Source organism: Puma concolor, unplaced genomic scaffold, assembly GCF_028749965.1.
Source record: "Puma concolor isolate L17-30 unplaced genomic scaffold, mPumCon1.1.hap2 unalloc_scaffold_34, whole genome shotgun sequence".
NCBI lineage: Eukaryota > Metazoa > Chordata > Mammalia > Carnivora > Felidae > Puma > Puma concolor.
In genome coordinates this window covers 250,167-269,743 of record NW_028240241.1, presented here as the reverse complement: position 1 = coordinate 269,743, position 19,577 = coordinate 250,167, and the positions used below count along the sequence as shown (strand labels likewise).

The following is a 19,577-nucleotide window of genomic DNA, read 5'->3' as shown; positions in this document are numbered from 1 at the left end:
GGTATAAAACAAGAAATCAATTACAAGAAAAAAACCTGAAAAAAATCACATATGTAGCGATTAAACACTATGTTCCTGAACAACCAATTGGTCAAAGAGAAAATCAAAAGGGAAATAAAAAATACCTGGAGACAAAGTAAATGAAAACACAATATACCAAAACTGACTGGATGCAGCAAAAGCTGTTCTAAGAAAAATGTTTATAGAGATAAACACCTACATCAAGAAAAAAGAGGGGCACCTGGGTGGCTCAGTTGGTTGAGAGTCCGATCGGCTCAGGTCATGATCTCACATGACAGCTGATAGCACAGAGCCTGGAGCCTGCTTTGGATTCTGTGTCACCCTCTCTCTCTGCCCCTCCCCCACTCACACTCTGTCTCTGTGTCTCAAAAATGAATAAACGTTAAAAAATAAAACTTAAAAAAAAGAAAAAAGAAAGATCTCGAATAAACAACTTAATTTTATACCTCAAGGAACTGGAAGGAAAAAAGGAACTAAGCCCAAAGTTAATAGAAGGAAATAACCAAGCTCAGAAACATAAACTAAAAAGACAATAGAAAAGATAAAAGAAGCTAAGAGTTTGTCTTTTGAAAAAATAACCAAAACTGACAAATCTTACTAGACTAAGAAAAAAAGAAAAGTCTCAAAATCAGAAATAAAGAGGAGACATTCAACTGATAACAGAAATACTAAAGCTCATAAGAAATTACTATGAACAATTATATGCCAACAAATTAGATAACCTAAAAGAAATTTATAAATTTCTAGAAACATACAAGCCTGAATCATGAAGACATAGAAAATGGGAACAGACCAATTATTAGTAAGGAGATTGAATCAGTAATCAAAGACCTCCCCACAAAGTCCAAGATGGCTTCACTGGTGATTTCTACTAAACATTTAAGAATTAACACCAATCCTTCTCAAACTCTTCCCAAAAACTGAACAGGAGGGAACACTTCCAAACTTGTTTTATGAGGCCAACATTACAGGTAACAAAACCAGACAAGGACACTACAAGAAAGAAATCTGCCGTCCAATATCCCTGATAAACATAGATGCAAAAATTCTCAACACAATATTTCAATAGTACATTATATTAGTACAATATTAGTACAATACAATACTAATACTAATTAGTACAATACTAATATTGTACAGTATTAGTACAATATACTAATATTTCAATTGTACATTAAGAGGATCATAGACCATGATCTAGTGGGATTTATTTCTGGAATTCAAGGATGGTTCAACATAGGCAAAACAGTAAATGTGACACCCCACATGTGATACCCCAAATGTGATAGGGAAAAACCCATTCTTCTTCTGTGTTTCTCCTTTACTCCTCCACGACTACCACACTCACAACACTTCTGACACCAGATGTGTGAGGTATTCTTCCCCACCACCAAGCAATTCTCTGCCACACCAACTGGGTGTGGCACCAACTGGGTCCTACAATTTACCTCAATTCTAACACTATCTACTTGGATATACTGTCAGATTCCACAGGTTAAGGGATCTGTCCCACAAGGCTGCTCCCACCCCACTTATGCCAATCACAACTCCAGATTGTGACCTGTGCTTCGGACTCATCGCCTATAAATGAGAGGCTCCCAAAAGACTCTCCTTGGATTTGATTAATTTGCTACAAGAGCTCACAGAACTTAGAAAAATAGTTACATATGTTTACCAGTTTACTTTTTTAAATATGATAAAAGATACAGGTGAATAGCCAGATGAAGGGATACATAGGGCAATGTCTGGCAGGATCTTAGCACAGGAGCTTCTGTCCCCAAGGATTTGGGAGGACATCAGCCTCCTGGTATGTGGAGGTGTTTACCAACCTGGAAGGTCTCTGAACAGGCCTATATTATTGAGATTTTTATGGAGGCTTATTCATGTAGGTAGGATCAATTATTAATTCCATTTCCAGTCCCCTTCCCCTCTCTGGAGAACTTCTAGGTTGGTGAACACATCCACAGACTAGGAGGGTGACACACCCCAACCCCATGGGGACAGAAGCTCCTGTGCTTGGGACCCTCCCAAACCTCACCCAATGAATATCTTCATGGGACTATTCTTCTGTATACTCAGTCATGTCCTTTAATAAACTGCTGAACATAAATGTTTCCCTGAGTTCTGTGAGATGCTCTAGCAATTAATTAAACCTGAGTAGGGATCATGGGAACCTCTGATCTGTACCCAAGTCAAACAGATTACAAAATCAATAGACAAAAATCAGTTGTATTTCTATACACTAACAAGAAACTATCAGAAAGATAAATTAAGAAAACAATCCCACTTACAATAGCATCAAAAAACAAAATACTTAGAAACAGATTTAACCAAGGAGGTGAAAGATGAGTACACCGAAAACCATAAAACATTAATGAAAAACACTGAAGAAGACACAAATAAATGGCAGGATGTTTTGTGTTTGTGGACTGGAAGAATTAATATTTTTTAAATGTCTTATACTACCCAAAGTGATTTATATATTAAATGCAATTCCTGTCCAAATTCCACTGGCATTTTTTGCACAGAAGTAGAATAAATAATCCTAAAATTTGTATAGAATCACAAGAGACCTCAAAGAGCTAAAGCAATTTTGAAAAGGAAATAGTAACACTTGTAGAACATAGTAAGCTCTTCGACACTGGACAATAATGTTTTGGATTTGACACAAAAAGCAAAGGCAACAAAAGCAAAATTAACAAGCGGGACTACATCAAACTAAAAAGTTTCTGGACAGCAAAGGAAACCATCAGCAAAATGAAAAGGGAATCTATACAATGGGAGAAAATATTTGCAAACCATATATCTGATGAGTTAATATTCAAATATACAAGGAATTCATACAACTCAATAACATAAATAATCCAATTTTAAAAGGACTTGAATAGACATTTTTCCAAAAAAAGACATACAAATGGCCGACAGGTACATGAAATGGCTCACAATCGCTCATCATCAGGGAAATGCAAATCAAAACCATAATGACGTATCATCTCACACCTGTTAGAATAGCTGTTTTCAAGGAGACAAGAAACAAGTATTGGCAAGAATGTGGAGGAAAGGAAACACTTGTGCACTGCTGGTGGGCATGTAAATTGGTGCAGCCGCTATGGAAAATAATGTGGAGCTTCCTCAAAAAATTAAAAATATAACTACAATATGATACTGCAATTCCATTTCTGGCTATATATCTGAAGGCAATGAAAACACTCTCAAAGAGATATCTGCACTCCTAGATTCATCACAGCATTATTCACAACAGCCAAGGTATGGAAACAATATAAATGTCAATCAACAGATAAATGGCTAAAGATGTGTCATCACACACACACACACACACACACACACACACACACACACACACACACAGGAATGCTACCCAGCCATGCAACATGGATGGACCTTGAGGGCATCATGTGAAGTAAAAATAGGTCAGACATAGAAAGGCAAATACTGGATGATCTTATATATATGTGGACTCTAAAAAAGCCAAATTCATAGAAACAGAGAGTAGAAGGGTGGTTTCCGGGGATGGAGGTGGGGGAAATAAGAAAAGGGAGAGGCTGGTAAAGGGTAGGAACTTTCAGTTAAAAGGTAAATAAGGTCTGTGGGCCTAGTGTATAACATTATGGCTATAGTTGATAACACTACATTGCACAATGGAAATTTGCTAAGAGAGTAGAACCTAAGTGTTCTCACCAACATAGTTAAGTAAATAAGGTAAATATGTGAAATGAGTAAAAGGTGGTAATCATTTCACAATGTAAACATATATCAAATCTTCACATTATAGACTTAAATACATTATTTTGTCAAAAAAGACATTGGGGCGCCTGGGTGGCGCAGTCGGTTAAGCGTCCGACTTCAGCCAGGTCACGATCTCGCGGTCCGTGAGTTCAAGCCCCGCGTCGGGCTCTGGGCTGATGGCTCAGAGCCTGGAGCCTGTTTCCGATTCTGTGTCTCCCTCTCTCTCTCTGCCCCTCCCCCGTTCATGCTCTGTTTCTCTCTGTCCCAAAAATAAATAAACGTTGAAAAAAAAAATTAAAAAAATATATATATATGTACAAAGAACACTTAACAATAAGAAAAAGCACAACCCAACTTAAAAGTGGGCAAAAGATCTTAACAGACATCTTACCAAAGAAGACGTGCAGATGGCAAACAAGCAAAGGAAAAGATCATTTGCTCAACATCATGTCAATAGGAAAGTGCAAATTAAAACATCAAGATACCACTACACATCTGTTCAAGTGGCCAAATCCAAACTACTGACAAAACCAAATGCTGGCAAGGATGTGGAGCAAGAGGAACTCTTATTCATTGCTGGTGGGAATGCAAAATGGTACAACCACTTTGAAAGACAGTACTAAACATACTTATACCATATTTGGCAGCAATTACACCTTATTGGTATTTACCAAAGGAGTAGAAAACATATATCCACACAAAAACCTGCACACAGATGCTTAAAACAGCTTTCTTCTGAATTGCCAAAACTTGGGGAAAAAACAGTGCCCTTCAGCAGATGAATGGCAGTAGATTCAGTACAGGAACTGTGGTACGTCTAGAAAATGGAATACTATCTGGCACTAAAAAGAAAGGAACTATCAAGCCATGAAAAGACACGGAGGAAACTTAAATACGTATCGCTAAGTAAAATAAGCCCATCTGCAAAGGCTACATACTATATGATTCCAACTATACGACATTCTGAATAGGTTAACCTATGAAGACTACAGAGACCAGCGGTAGTCAGTGGTGGAGGGGAAAAACGAATAAGCAGAGCACAGAAGATATGTAGGGCAGTGAAACTATTCTATATACTATAATAATGGCTACATGTCACTATACGTTTGTCCAAACTCACAGAATGCACAATACTGAATCAACCCCAATGTAAAGTATGGACTTTGGGTGATAAAGATATGTCCGTGTAGGTTTATTGATTGTAACAAATGTACCACGGTGGTGTAGGATGTTGATAGTGGAGGAGGCTGCACATGTATAGAGGCAGGGAGTATATGGGAACTCCCCACTCAACTTTGCTGTGAATCTAAAACTGCTCTAAAAAATAAAAGTCTATCGAGAAAAAAAATAAAGCAGCTATATTGCTTCTAAACAGACACCTCCCCCTCCAAAAAAGGAACTAGAGCCTAGGAGCAACGAACATGTTTAGAAAAAGAGGAACGAAGTGAGAAATATACTCTTTTGAAATGTGGCTGTTTGCAGGTCATCTGGGTAGCTCAGTGGGTTAAGCATCCAGCTCTTGGTTTCAGCTTAGGACATGATCTCACAGTTCACGAATTCGAGCCCTGCATCGGGCTCCTTGCTGACAGCGCAGAGCCTGCTTGGGATTCTCTCTCTCTTTCTCTCTCTCTGCCCCTCCACTGTTCATCCTCACTTTCTCTCTCTCTCTCTCAAAAATAAATAAACTTAAAAAAAAAAAAAACACATGGCTGCTTGCTTAAAACAACTGGACTGCATCTAGCTGATCAAAGGTACATTAGTTTTTAACCCCTGAACAAATTACAAAAGGCAATGTATAAAGCAGATCACTAAGGGGGTTTAGAGAATCTCTATTTCTACACAAAATGTAAATTAAGGGAACTATTTCAGTGACTTTTAGGGTCTGCATACATTCATCTTACAACAGAGGCACACCTTTAACAACCTGCTTCAAAAAGGCAATCTGATTTGCTGCCCTAATATTTATTAGGGATGATGAAAAGTTTCCTAGAGATGTTGAGAAAAATGACTCAAAACAGAAACCAGGAAAATAAAAGGAGGAAGATCTAAACAGACAGAGAGGCACAAAAACCTGTTATCAAAGACCAGATGAACAGAAGCAGTCAAAGAGTGAACAGAAACTTTGATGATACAGAAAAGGAAGAAAATAATCTCTGAAATTCTGTGGTTAAAGGTGAACCGTCTGTGAAGTATAAACTACACAGCCTAAGACAAACTGGTATGATATATTAATACTGTTAATTCTTTTAACTTTTAAGAATCAGCTCTTCCAAATCAGCTCATGAGGATACAATCAACTAAGTATTAGGTATAAAAAAGTGGAACAGGTTAGTAGACATATCACACATCTTGGTACTTAGCAAGAAGCCTTGAAATTGTTTTTTTTGTTTTGTTTTGTTTTGTTTTTTTTTTGCGGGGGTGGGGGGGCGCCTGAGTGGCTCAGTTGGTTAAACATCTGACTTTTGTTTTTAATTTTTTTAATGTTTATTTATTTTTGAGAGAAAATGAGACACAGATGAGTGGGAGAATGGCAGAGAGAGAGGAAGACACAGAATCCAAAGCAGGCTCCAGACTCTGAGCTGTCAGCACATAGCCCGTTGTGGGGCTTGAACCCAAGAACCATGAGATCATGATCTGAACCAAAGATGGATGCTTAACCGACTGAGCTGCCCAGGTGCCCCTAACTTTTGATTTCAGCTCAGGTCATGATCTCACAGTTTGTGAGATCCAGCCTCACACCACACTGTCTGCTGACAGCACAGAGCCTGCTTGGGATCCTCTCTCTACTTTTCTCTGCCCCTCTCCCACTCATATTCTCTCTAGCGCACATGTGCTCTCTCTCAAAATAAATAAATAAACGTTAAAAAAATTTTTTTTAATTTCTTTCGGATTACAGTGTAGGTACATGTCATATGGTAGCACCAGATCCATTGAAAGCATAAATTTAAAAGGTTAAGACTCTGAGTTGACAATGTTGAATTTTTCCTGAGCCTTGTGCTCCTGGAAAACAGTGAAGATTAAAGGAATCCCTTTACCCCTTTGTGTTCTGGAAAATGGCTTGCTGCAAGGAATCACCCTTCCCCCCCCCCCCATAAGCTTTAGATAAAACTCACAGATGCCCCCCTTGTTTACCTATGACGAGGCCAAATACCTTCAAAATTCCTTTTCTTTGTTCTACGAATGATTAGCTAAACTGTTTTAACCCCACTGATTAATTAGAACAGAAGGATTATTAGCCAAACTGTGGTTAAGCTTTCCTCCTTCCTCCAGGCCCCTACAATATTCTCTGATCTGTTTATCTCATCATGCCACTCTTTCATCCCACTTCCCCAAATCCAGTTCCTAGCCTTGTTGACTCCTCTCCATGAAAGAAAAGCCATTTTTGCCTGGCCCTTGAGCTCCTTGAGGATCTTATGGTCACAGCCTTCCCTCTCCTATTTCAATAAATAGTCCCTTTCCTCCCTTGGAATAATCCTTTCAAATAAAGTCTCTCCTTACTAAGTCCGGGTTTGTTTTTTGTTTGACACAATACCGGCCAATGGATAAGAACATCCCCTGAATCACAGGGAAGAAGGCTAGAGACACTTGGTATCTTTTCGATTACCTTCTGGTTAGACTCCCACATCATTAATTATGTTACCTACAACCGTTTATGTAGGTTTAAATCCTTTATTCTCCCAAAAAATTATCCCAGTCCCCTACCCCGCAAAATACTCTCAACATACACCACAGACCTCTTGATATTGCTGGGATGAAAGTTCATTATATGCCCACTAAAAGAACTCAAAACTCACCTTAGGTATTAAAAGATCCTATAACTATATTGCTCTATGAATCTGCTTACTGATTATGGGTGTGAGATAAACATAAACTAATTTTTTAATGTAAACTATTTTTAAAGAAGAAGAAGAAGAAGAAGAAGAAGAAGAAGAAGAAGCAGCCGCCGCCTTTAGAAACTGTTTTAGAAAAAAATACCTGGCAGAATAAAGGTACTTTACTTTCCATTTTTCAGTTTAGAGGTAAGTGCGGCCCTTGAGGACTCAAAGGTCTTGATGAACAAGTATGAATGAGCACAAAAGGATTTCCTGCCAAAAAAAAAAAAAAAAGATAAGAAAAAAATCATATGTCTGCTTAAGAGACTTAATTACACTTACCTACCTGGTTATCCCTGTAATGTAACACAGTATGATACCAAATAGATATTCCGCAAGCCATATATGTGTACAAAAACTAGAAAAAGCAGTTAGCAGATTCTAATTCACAGATCACACCGTCCCTTAATTTTACCTTTTGTGGTATAAGAAGTAGAGAAATCCAAAACAAATGACATAAAAGGCAGAGAAATCCAGTTATATTTATTTATTCAAATAAACCCAGAGAAACAGAACTACTAACATAGCAGCAATTCCCAATGTTATTAAATGCTTACTATATACTAGACATTACGATGAACACTTTAACATTATTTCATTTATTCCTTACAGATATTTTTTAAGGAATTATCATTATCTTTATTTTACAGATGAGGAAAATAAAGACTCAGATCAAGTTGTCCAAGATTAAACCACCAACAAATAGCAGAGTCAGAATCTGAAGTCAGACAGCCTAACTCAAGAGCCGTGGTCTTCAGCACCCTATAGCATCGCCTCTCAAAAAAATACTATTGTAAACAAAAGATGCCTCAGCCTGTTTTAAATCAAAGACTTCCACATCACATACCAACCAATTTTCAAAATTCCTCGCATTTTCACAGGTTTTTTTTACTTCTATCTGAGTTACAGTGGATGTGCTATTTATTACATTGCTAGTTATATTACATTGTTACAATGATCAGGGTCATTTTCATACCATGAAGTTTAACTGCAAGTATTAATATTCTTAACAGAGATAGTACTTTAAAATCACTTACTTCTGAAATGTTATACTAATTACTGCTGAATGTGGTATGTCCAACATTCCTGGAATTCAAACCATGTTAAAAATCCAATGAAACCATGTGACAAATAGCCATCTCAGAAGACATTAGCTGGCTATGCAGATTTCCCCAGCAACCCACTCGATGTTACCTCTTCGAGGTCTTCTCTAATGAGCTCAATCTTTACTCAGCAACTAGTTGGTATAGTATGGTCTCCACCATTGTAACTGTCTTCATTACTCAACTGGCATTAATCATTTGCCTTATATTTTTATTTGCCACATGTACATCTCCTATATCAACTATAACCTAAATTTCATGGATGGACTGAAACGAATGGATTGGTATCTTAACATTCTTTGAACTATTTCTCACAATAACAAGCACAATGCTATATGTATAAAAGGAAGGAAAGAAAGAAGGAGGGGGGAAGAGAGGGAGGAGAGAAGAAGGAAAGGAAAGGAAAGGAAAGGAAAGGAAAGGAAAGGAAAGGAAAGGAAAGGAGGCACGTCTTCCTTATGGAGATTACTCACCAACAGCTTCTTAAGTTATCAAAGTACCTAATTAAGCACAGTGAGTTTTATTTAAATAAACCATGAAAGGAAGAATTGTTTCATAATTTTTGACCTATCAAAAAGTTGACTGGTTTTCATCTGCTGGATGAATCAAATACTACATAACCCTCTCCAAGCTAAGAGCAAAAATAGTACAGGAAGTCCCTTCCCCATAAATCTGACAAAAGATGTCTCGAGTCTTTCAATCCTATGATACATATATGAACTTGCAAGGACAAACCAAGAGAGATGAAGTTGTATTTCTCTTGTCCAATCTATCCGTTTGTCTCTCCATCCATGAATTCAACACATATATACTGCATGCTTACTATGTATTAGGCTCTCCTCCAGGCTGAAAACAGAGACAACAGGGATACAGCAGTGAAAAAATAGGAAAAAACAAATCCTGTTTATTTATCTGGCTCCTCATGGAGCTTACATCCTAGTCAAGGAGTATGTTATCTGTGATAAGTACTAAAAGGGAAAAAAATGTAAAGTACGGGGAAAAAGTGAAGTACGGTGTTAGGGAAGAGAAGCAGGGAACAGATAGGGTAGCCAAGAAAGACCTTACTTAGAGGGAGACTTGTGCATACAGATCTGAAGGCATGAAAGTAGGAAGCCAATGAATGTGTTAGGGGACAGCATTTCAGCCAGAGAAAAGCAAGTACATAGGCTCAGAAGGAAGAAGCAGCTTCATTGTTCAAGGAACAGTGGGAAAGCCCACAAAGCTGAAGCAGAAAAAGCAAAGTGAAAGAAGTGGGGATCAGAGGGGTCAAGGAAGGGGGGCAGAAATAGAGGGCCCTTAAATCATTGTAAAAACTTTGGCTTGTGCTCTGAGATGGGAAGCCATGAGACCGTTTTGAGAAGGGAGATGACATGATGTAAAGTCCTTTCTGAAAGGATCACTCTAGTCGTCACAAAGAGGATAACCAGGTGGGGCTAGATTCCTAAAAGCCAAGTGGAAAAAAGTACTCCAAAAGAAGAATGAGCAATTGCCTGGGTGGCTCAGTTGGTTAAGGGTCTGACTCTTGATTTCAGCTCAGGTCATGATCTCAAGGTTCATGAGGTCCAGCCCCTCATCAGGCTCTGCACTGTCAGTGCAGAGATTCTGTCAGTGCTTGGGATTCTCTCTTTCCCTCTCTCTCTGCCCCTACCCTGCTCGCTCTCTCTGTCTCTCAAAGTAAATTTCAAAAAAAAGAAGAATGAGTAATCAGCTGTGACAAATGCTGCCAACAGGTGAAGTGAGAGGAGTACTGAATGGCTGATTAGGTTTTCCAACATGGAGGACACCAACGACCCTAAGAGGAGCCATTTGGGTAGTATGGTAAGGAAATAATGTCCTTGGAGTGAGTTCAAGAGAGAACGGAGGAGAGAAAACAGAGACAAACAGAAGAGGACTCTTTCAAAGAGTATGCTTTAAAGGGGAAAAGAAATGAGGTAGTAGGTGAGGGGCAAAGGGGTTACGAGGGTTGAAGATGGGGGAAAATAAAGGCATGTTCATACGCTGATAAGAATAATCTAGTGGAGAAGCAAAAGTTGATCACACTGGAGGGGAGAATTACTGAAACAATATTCTCAAGTAGGATAAAGGAGATGAGATTTAGGGCACAAGGGCAGGGTCTGTCCTTAGCTGAGAATATACTTATAAGAATAGGAGACATGACAGAGTAATTGGGCTTAATTACATGAAGACCAAGTAAGCAGATGTGGTTGTAGAGGCTTGTGAAAATCATCTGATTGCTGTGAGTTTTCTTTTATTATTTAATATCTATATTATATATATAAACTTTTATTTTAAGATGGAAACCATCTGATTGCTGAGTTCTCTTTTATTATTTGATATATAGATAAGCGTTTATTATTTCGTATATATATATGCTTTTAAGTAGGCTCCACACCCAATGTGGGGCTTGAAACCACAACCCTGACATCAAGACTCATATGCTTTACTGACTGAGCCAGCCAGCTGCTCTCGATTGCTTTAGTTTTCTTAGTGAAACAGGAAGCAGCATAATCAACTGAGAACAAGGATGTGAGAGAAGATGCTAGAGGTTTGAGGATAGAGGTATTGTTATACAACAGTCATCGAGGAGAATGGAAGAATTAATAGCCCAGGGGTACCTGATAAAGTTGCTGGGCAGCCTCAAGGGTCCCTTGAGGAAAGGACAGTGAACTTAAAGTGAAACCAGGAAGCATGGTTGTGGTTTTTTTCTCTAGCTGTGTTCAATGCAGAGATCTAGATTTAATCTAAGATTATGACTTAGCCAAGAAAGGAAAATGAACTGAAAATGTGATAAGGAAACGGGGGGAAATGAAAGGGAATGGTTTTAATTATTGACCATGTAACAAACGGAGTAGGTGCGTGGGAAATAAGTATGAGAGACGGTGAGTGACATCTAAAAAAAAAAAAAAAAAAAGGTAGACTGAAGATCCTGGTGGGGTCCAAGGATTATCAGAGTCAGAGTGAGCCTGAAAGACAGGAATGTGATGGTTGGAGAATGGCACACAGTATTCCCCCACCTTATGCGTGGAGACCTGTTCACAGACCCCCAGTGGAAGCCTCAAACTACAGAGTACCAAACCCAGTATATATTGTTTTTACCTAAACACAAATACCTACAATAAAGTTTAATTTCCAAATAAGGCACAGTAAGAAATTAGCAATAATTAATAAATTAATTGAGAATTAATTTTTCATACTGAGAATACGAAAAAGGGACAAGTGACTGAGGAAAGGTGAAATAATCGTAGGAAGACAGGAACTGAGAGATCAGAGTACTGGAAGGATCATCTACACGAATGCTAAAGTCACAAGAATCATGACAGGAGTACAGTTAGAGCCGCAGAAAGCCAGGAGCTGAAATTTAACTAAAGCAACAAGGAGTGGTAGTGGGTGGTATAATCTGATAATGCGAGGTGCAAAACTGAGCATTTTGAAAACGGAACGAAGAAATGTCTGGAAGCACCTATGAGAATCAAGAAGGGGTCATCTACTCACCCTCTAGTCCCGGTAGTACTAGGAGAGTGAGAGAGAAAACCACCACCACCAGCCATACCTATGTTCTGCCCACCACATTCCCAGATACGCAGTCTTTCCTCATTTTCCCTTACATCTTGGTGGTCGCTATCTGATTCATCAAAAACTCCCAAAAAGAAGGAAATTCAAAACCGTCTGATACATCACAAGTATTTTTTTAAGTATCGTGACTGATTCAGTCCCCATGTAGATCAAGCTGTCATATTATTATTAAAGGGTTTTCCATTCCTTGGCAGAATATAGAATTTTCAAAATTTTACAATTTAATACACACATTAAAATTAGGGGAGGAAGACATACAGATGGCCAACAGACACATGAAAAGATGCTCAACATCACTCATCATCAGGGAAATACAGATCAAAAGCACAATGAGATATCACATCACACCTGTCAGAATGGCTAAATTCAAAAACACAAGAAACAAATGTTAGTGAGGATATAGAGAAAAAGGAATCCTTGTGCACTGTTGGTGGGAATGCAAGTTGGTGCAGCCACTACGGAAAACAGTATGGAGGTTCCTTAAAAAGTTAAAAATAGAATTACCATATGATCCAGTATCAGACGATTGGATATTTACCCAAAGAATACAAAAACAGTAATTCAAAAAGATATATGGGGGTACCTGGGCGGCTCAGTCAGTTAAGCAACCAATTTGGTTCAGGTCACGGTCTCATGGTTTGTGGGTTCAAGCTCCACATTGATTGGTCTCTGTACTGACAGCTCAGACCCTGGAGCCTGCTTCAGATTCTGTGTCTCCCTTTCTCTCTGCCCCTCCCCTGCTTGCGCTCGGTCTCTCTCTCTCAAAAATAAACATTAAATTTTTTTTAAAAACTATATGCACCCCTATGTTTACTGCAGCATTATCTACAATAGCCAAATTTTGGAAGCAGCTCAAGTGTTAGCAGCCCATCTATCCATTGATAGATGGATGGATAAAGAGGTGGTATACACAGACACACACACACACACACACACACACACACACACACACACACACAGAGGAATATTACTCAGCCATAAAAAAGAATGAATAATCTTGCCATTTGCAACAGCACGGATGGAGCTAGACAGTATAATGCTAAGTGAAATGTGTCAGAAAAGACAAATACCACAAGATTTCACTCATATGTTAAGAAACAAAGGGAAAAAAAGGGACAAACCAAGAAACACTCTTAACTATAGAAAATAAACTAATGGTTACAAGAGGGGAGGTGGGTAGAGAATGGGTCAAATAGCTGAAGGGATTAAGAGTACACTTATCATGATGAGCACTAAGTAATGTATACAATTGCTGAATATTGTACACCTAAAACTAACACTTTATGTTAACTATATTGAAATTTAAATAAACAAACTTTAAAGGCCGTAAATGAAGTTGGGGAGGAGTGCTTATTGTTACATGAAATCATAGAATCCACAACAGAGCTAGGATGATTTCAGAAATCTTTCTGGTCAGGGGTGCCTGAGTGGCTCAGTGGGTTAAGCTTCTGACTTCAGCTCAGTTCATGATCTTATGGGGGGGGGGGGTTCGAGCCCCACATCGGGCTCTGTGCTGACAATTCAGAGTCTGGGGGCTGCTGCAGATTCTGTGTCTTCCTCTCTCTCTGCCCCTGCCCCACTTGTACTCTCTTTCTCTCAAAAATAAACAAACATTTTAAAAAAAGAAATCTTTCTGGTCTAATACCTTAATTATATATAAGGAAGCTGATACACAGAAAGATTGTGATTTGCTCACACAACGTACACAAAATAGTAGCAAAATTCAGGTCCCTGACTCCCAACTCCAGGGATACTTTCACTAAATTTACACTGCTGCTTAGTAAACCCAGAGGCACAGCTAGGCAGAAATATGGAGAATCTAACTTTGTTTTGTTTTCAGTGCTCTGATGTTTGCATTGCGCTTTCACAACTGCACTTTCTCACTTGCTGAGTTACCACCACCTCCTCATCTGCTTCCCTCCCATCACCCAAGGGCGACAGCCTTCTGCAAAGTACTTTCTACTCTTTCCATTTGGGTTCCCTTCCAAGCCGCCCCCTCACTTCCTCCCTCACTTCCCTTGCAGCGATGACCGCAAACGTCCATTAACAGCAACTGCAGACACCTCTTCACTGCACCCGTTGCCCTTAACGTTCACACACGACCGGCACCACCCCCAACTACCACCTTTAACAATACTGACTGAACTTCCACTTCATGGAAGAACCTGTGCTGTGGAACATTCCAACAGGCCCTGCTCGTTTAGCCTTCTGGCGAAGAAAGTGAGTAGACCTGTGAACACGTTAAACTACTCACCAGATGAAAACAAGTGCTCTACTAGTGGTTTGAGGGTTTGCTCAAGAAGCAGGGAAGCTTCCCAGCCACCATGACCTCCACCCTTCTAGAACCACCACCATTTCCGAGGCACCATCGGATCCAGCCGCGTCTGCCCCTTTAGTGCCCCGCCCGCCCAGTCACATCGCTGTCCCTTCTGGAACCTTCGTCCATCTCCGTAATTGTTCCACTTTGTCCCTCGCACCGGGTGGCACGCTCCTCGGCAAGTCTTGCCTCTCCACCTGTGTCCCCTCGGGGGGGGGGGGGGGGGCTCCCACCGTGAACCCCCTCGGGCTCCCAAGGGTGTCCCCCTCCTCCCGCCTCAAGGGCCGAGGCCCTAGCCCCATGGGATCCGAAGGTCCTAGCTGCAGGCCGCTCAGCCCCCGCCCCCCCCCCACCCCGCGTGGCCCGGCGCTCTCGCTGCGCCGCCTTCCCGGGATCCCACGCGACGAAGCCCCGCCCCCAGGTCACCTGACCGAGGCCGACGCTCCGCCCACTGAGCGGCCCGCGCTGGAAGAGTGCGGGACCCAGGGCACCGCCACCGCCACCGCCACCGCCTCCGCCACCGCGCAGGGGCTCCGGGGCAGCGGGGAGCGGCTGAGCTCGCCGCCGCCTCCGCGCCGACTGGACAGCGCTGCGGCCCCGCGGCTCCACCCCACCTCACAAGGGCCTGTGACCTCACCTGGCCCCGCCCGGCGGCCCAGACGCGAGCTCCTCCCCGCGCGCTGTCCTCCCGGCACCTGGATTTCGCCGTCCTTCCCGCACTCCCTACCCTTCCTGCAGCTCTCTTCCTTCCCTGGTGCAGTGCCCCGCCCCAGTCTGACATCTTTTCAGGCTTATCCTGTATCCATCCTTTGAAGACTTCCCGCCCTGCCTTCGAAAGCATTCCATCCTTCTTGGTTTCTACCGCTCTGTACCGGACAACAGCGCAGAGCTCTTTGTCCCGACACTTTGCTGAAATCGGTTCCAGGCTGCCCTTCAGAGGACTAACGCTTACTTTGGGAAGAGATGCTTTGTGTTTCTTCGAAGATCAATTTCTTGTGTGTGTGCATGCTGCAGATGAAATGTTACTGGTAAAAGACACAAAGCGATTTTTCACGGCTCGCCCCAAATATTATGTCGCTAAAACGTTGTACGAATCCAAGACAGTGAAATTGATCATTTTTAAGGTTTTTGCTACATTTACAGTCGTAAATGTTCTGTCAAGCGGAGAGCGTTTTGCAAATACTTTCCCCCTAAAGCTCATGATTTGAGGTGTAAAGGTAAATTTTCAAAAAGGTAAAATTCACAGTGATTGAGCCAACCTGAGCTCTCCGTTGTTAACATTGTGGTGAGCAGCGTGGACTTTAGAGCTGGATCTATGCAAATTCAATTATTGAGTCAATTATCCTAATTATTTACTGTATGCAGTGGGGCAAACTAAGCTCTCTAAGCCTCAGTTTTCTCATTCGTTCAGAATTGTGATAATTCAAAAATGTTTATGCAGTGCTCAAAAAATGTTAAAACATTTAATTACTTCAGAGATACTTGTGCCCGTTTATATCTCAAATCCTGTTGTGTAGGCATTCTTTAGTACTTTTAACATGTACGTGTTTTATGTCCCTCAACAGTCTGTAAGTAATGAGTGCTGAGACCATGTCCTTTATTTTTGTAAACACCCCACCCTCCATTCCCTACTTCCCCACCTACCCACACACACTGTTTACAGTCCACCTCTGTTAATGAGCTGAGCCCATTTGCCATCTATTCATAAGGCATCAACTTCTAACGTGTAACGATTATAATGGTTTCAGTCTGTCTGATCACCAGATTGTGGACGCTGCACAATCTTGAGCACTTGTAGTTTGTTAGTATTGAGTCTATTGATGAGTTAGTTACTGTATTAGTCAGTTTCAGAGACGCTCACCAAATAGCACCAAGAGTATAGTAGTTAGGATTAGATTCTTTCACCTAACAGAAAATCCCTAAATAACAGTGGCCTAAGCAAGATAGAATTTTATTTCTCACATTCGAGAGGTTCAGAGATGGTCACTCAAGGGTGAATATTGCTAACCATAGTTGCAAGGACACAGTCTTCTATTTTACTGCTCCACTGGCATTTATTCCAGTGGTGGCTTAAGGGAGATATCGCAGGCAAAAGACTCTCAAAAGATTTTAAGGTTATGCTTCTTGGATCCTCTCATTCAAATAATATGGCTTCTAAGAAGCTTAAGGCTTTTGTCCTTCTGCAGAAGCCCGAGGTAGCAAAAGATTTAACTCAAAGATATTTATGGGTAGGGCTTTTATTTTATGGGACTGAAACCCAATCAAGATTTGCAGGAGATTCATAATTTTTTTTAAAGAGTATTGTAATTGTCAGAAACACTGCCAGCTTGGGCTGAAGGAGTCAGAGCATGAAAAGGAAAGAGGTCTTTGGACCCTCAAGCTCTATAAGCAGGAAGCAGGCTGAGAAAACTATTTCCACGTGAATATATGCTACCTTTAATGGAATAAAGATGGCTTCAAGGGTAAAACCAAAAGCCTAGAAGATAGAATGAAAATCCATGGAGAATTATTCCCAGGCCTTTCATATGGAACTGCCAGCCTATACCCAAGTGACTTTCAGAACTGCTATGGACTGGGGGCTTCTGCAAACCTGTTTTCTGCCCCTTGAAACTGGAATGTCTCCCTATCTGTCCTGCCATTTTAATTGGTTGTTGCAGGAAGAGAGCGTATAGCTTTTTCCTTTAGTTCACAGGACTTCAGATTAAGAGGCACTATACTCAAGTGGCCAAATGTAAGGAACTATATCCAAGAAGACTCCTCTGCCCCAGGACCTATTTAGAGGACAAGACTCTGGACTTCGAGTGAATGCTATAATGAGATAAGACCGGGGGGTCCTTGGGAAGGGGGAGCACTTGTTGCAAGTGAGGGAACTATGAATAAGTAGTGACCAGAGGGTGGACTGTGGCAGTTTTGAACTATGTCCACAAGTTCTTTGGTGTATTAGTTTCTTGTTACTGTAACAACTTACCACAAACTTCAACAACAATTTATTACATTTCTGGAGGTCAGAAGTCCAAAATTGGCCTTACAAAGGCTGCATTTCTGGAGGCTCTAAAGGAAAATCTATTCCTTACCTTTTCCCGCTTCTAGAGGCCTCTGCATCCCTTGACTCGTGGCAACCTCACACTGACCTGTTTCCATCCTGACATTTCCTATTCTCACTCTGACCCCCTTATGATTGTGTTAAGGCTATCCACATAATCCATGAAATTTCCCTGTTTCTGCCCTTAATTACATCAGCAAAATTCTTTATTCCATGCCAGGTACCATATTCGCTGGTTCTGGGGATTAGAACATGGGTGCCTTTGGGAGAGGGGGATGGGCAGGGGCAACAATTTTATCTACCACGGTGCTCATACCTTCAAGAAGTGGCATCTAGGTTCACGAGTTCGAGCCCCGCGTCGGGCTCTGTGCTGACAGCTCAGAGCCTGGAGCCTGCTTCCGATTCTGTGTCTCCCTCTCTCTCTTTCTGCCCCTTCCCCACTCATACTCTGTCTCTGTCTCTCTCTCTCTCAAAGCGTAAACATTTAAAACAAGTTTTAAAAAAAGGTGGCATCTGTTCCACGCTTCTTGAATGTGGACTAGTTGTAGCGGGCTACTTAACGATGAATAGAGTATGGTGGAAATGCTGACGTGACACGTACAAAACTACGTCACAAGAGATACTGCAGCTTCCTCCTGGCTCGCTCTTGGCTTCCGCACTTAGGGAGAAGCCAGCTGACATGCCGCAAAAACTGCAAGATCGCGTTTGTGGTTTTAAGCTGCTAAATCGTGGGGTAACTTATTATGCAGCAATAGATAACTACCACAGTCCCTCAGGTCCCATCCTGATCCGTGAGGTCTGCTTAAGTTCTGGCTACTATCTCTAGAGTCGGCCTACCTGAAGAAGGAAGGGGAGAGGAGAGGCACGCTCCCTTCCTAAGTGGCTCGCGATGGAAGTGGTATGCACCCCTTCCATTCACATCTGTCTACAAGGTGGACAGGGCAGCCTAGCTGCACGAGAAGCTTGGAGACATAGTATCTATTCCAGGCAGCCATGTGTCCAACTGGAAATGAGGAGTTCTGACTTTATGTGAGAAGAGGAAAACACATATGGGGGCACAATCAGCAACCTCTGTCACAATGGGGGATTAGAAGGGTCAGGAGAAGCAAAGTGGAGCATAGATCCATTAACATTTTTCCTAACCGATCTCTTCATTGGCCACCGAATGATATTTACACACCCAGCACTCTGATCTCTCCAAAGAAATCATGCCAATTGTATGAGTCACAGGAAAACCCAACTAATAGAAAAAAAAAAAAAAACCCACAATGAATGGCGAGATTTTTTTTTCTTACAAAGCTGTTTTCAGGGACACTGATAAAGAACAACTTACTGTGGAGATTTTGCGTGAAGGCTGTTACATCTCCTAAATGTTGCTTTCTAAATGCTTCTATTCTGTGAGCATTCTCCCGTGTATTGTCAGAAAATACACAGCTGACGGAAAATGTCTTCTCTGTGCAAAAGTTTAGAGAGACAGCACTATGGCAGCAATCGCAAGGAACACAATCACGTTAACTGACCTATAATTTTCTTTTCACATGCTAACTCTTCTTGGATAGTCTCATTAAGTGGATTTTTAAAAAAATTTTTTAAGTTTATTTTTGTGAAAGAGACAGAGCAAGTGGGGGAGGGGCAGAGAGAGAGGGAGAGAGAGAGAGAATCCCAAGCAGGCTCTGCACCATCAGCACAGAGCCCAATGTGGGGCTCAAACTCACAAACCGTGAGATCATGACCTAAGCCAAAACCAAGAGTCGGACACTTAACCGACTGGGCCATCCAGGCGCCCCTTAAAATTGAACAATATAGATAACCCCAATCACAAGCATTTAAAACTGCCTGTGTGCTTTAGTCAAACTCCAAAATACCAGAAATAGATATTTCAAGAAATATGTTACAAAACC

The 19,577-nt window shown here is 41.1% G+C and overlaps 1 protein-coding gene across 1 annotated transcript in view; it reads right to left on the bottom strand.

Moving 5' to 3' along the window:
* Window positions 1–14,935, bottom strand: part of LOC147571276 (EF-hand calcium-binding domain-containing protein 13-like) — a 155,482-nt gene extending 140,547 nt beyond the window's left edge. Inside the window, 4 exon segments of the mRNA XM_086696466.1 lie at window positions 7,767–7,853; window positions 12,236–12,380; window positions 14,458–14,546; window positions 14,733–14,935. Of these exon segments, the coding sequence (XP_086552592.1) occupies window positions 7,767–7,853; window positions 12,236–12,380; window positions 14,458–14,546; window positions 14,733–14,935 (524 nt within the window).
* Between the last annotated feature and the right edge of the window lie 4,642 nt (window positions 14,936–19,577).